At 73.6% G+C, this 1,277-nt stretch overlaps 1 protein-coding gene across 1 annotated transcript in view; it reads right to left on the bottom strand.

The window, feature by feature from the left end:
* MNEG_4132 (hypothetical protein) overlaps nucleotides 1–893 on the bottom strand; it is a gene marked incomplete at both ends in the record, with an annotated part of 1,775 nt that extends 882 nt beyond the window's left edge. The window contains 2 exons of the mRNA XM_014047395.1: nucleotides 85–357; nucleotides 762–893. Of these exons, the coding sequence (XP_013902849.1) occupies nucleotides 85–357; nucleotides 762–893 (405 nt within the window). The remainder of the gene's footprint in view (nucleotides 1–84; nucleotides 358–761) is intronic.
* Nucleotides 894–1,277: the final 384 nt, after the last annotated feature.

Genomic DNA, 1,277 nt, shown 5'->3' with positions numbered 1-1,277 from the left:
CCCGCCGCGGCGCGGCGCGGCGGGGACGAGCCGCATCTCGTCCACCGCGCAGCCCTCGAGCGGCGCCCCCCACTCCACCCGCACCCGCACCGCGCCGGCCGCGGCGCCCTCGAGCGTGCCGCGCTGCGGGCCGCGCCGGAGGTCGCGGCGGCGGTGCTCGCCGGGCGCGGCGTGGGGCGCCAACGGGAACGCCTCGGTGACGCTCAGCCACCGCAGGGCGCAGATCTGGGTGACCTCCAGCATGTCGCCCTTGAGCTCTATCCGCATGCCCCTCATGAGCCGCGCCGCCTTCCGCAGCAGCATGGAGACGCCGAAGAGGCTGAAGAAGTCGTCCATCGGCTCGCAGCGGCGGAAGTCCTGCGGGCGGGCCGCCGCGTTGCAGAGGAGGGGGGGAGCTCAGCAGCTGGTGTGAGTGTTGGGAACGAGGTGTGGGTGCTGCGCTGAAGGTGGGGCAGCAGAGACGCGAGGGGCGGGGCCGACCGGCGCGGGCGGGCGCAGGGCTGTCGGTCGCGGCGACGCGGGCAGGGGCCGCGCAGCTGGCAGCAGGGGCTGCTGCTCGGCTGCAGCTGGCTGGCTGTCCTGGTACCGCTAAGATCGCTCGAGGATGCCTCTGACGACATCGCCAGCCTCCCGAACCCTGCCGCGCCCGGCAACCCCTCGCTACTCCCCAACAAAACCCTGCCGTCAACTCCGCCGCCTCCCCAGGGTCATGCGGTTGCCTTGATGCGAGACCTCCCTGCCGGCACCCCGACACCCCGCACCTTTGACCACTCCCCGCAGACGGCCTCCAGGGTGGCGCGGTCAACCACGCGCGCCTCGCCGCCGCCCGCCTGCGCCCCGGCGCCCGCGCCGGCGACGCCCGCCTGCGCTCGCGGGGCGAGGGCGGTGCTCATTGAGTGGCCCGGATCGGGTCGTGCCAGGCAACCGCCCAGATGGCACCAGCCAGCTCTGAGGTCCCACATTTAGATCCCGCACGTTTGCTTGTCAACATGAGTGGTTTGTCTCGGCATGCAACCCGATTCGGCTCACCAGGTTGAACCAAATGCTCCTCAGCTGCTGTATGAAGTGGCGCGCCGACAGGCGCGGCGGCGCCATGGCCCACAGCTGCTCCAGGGCGGCGCTGACCGCGCGGCTCAGGGCGCTGCCGTAGGGTCCCGCACCCCACGCGGCTACCAGCAGCTGGGCGGACGGGCCAGGTGAGTCGAGCTCGCCGCTCCCGCAGCTCTCGCCAGCAGGGGGCGGTGCGGCGGTCGCGCACGGCGCGCCCCCGCGGACCG

The sequence above is a fragment of the Monoraphidium neglectum genome, assembly GCF_000611645.1.
Source record: "Monoraphidium neglectum strain SAG 48.87 unplaced genomic scaffold scaffold00556, whole genome shotgun sequence".
Taxonomy (NCBI): Eukaryota; Viridiplantae; Chlorophyta; class Chlorophyceae; order Sphaeropleales; family Selenastraceae; genus Monoraphidium; species Monoraphidium neglectum.
The sequence above is the reverse complement of the archived record's forward strand: the minus strand, read 5'-3'. Positions and strand labels throughout refer to the sequence as shown.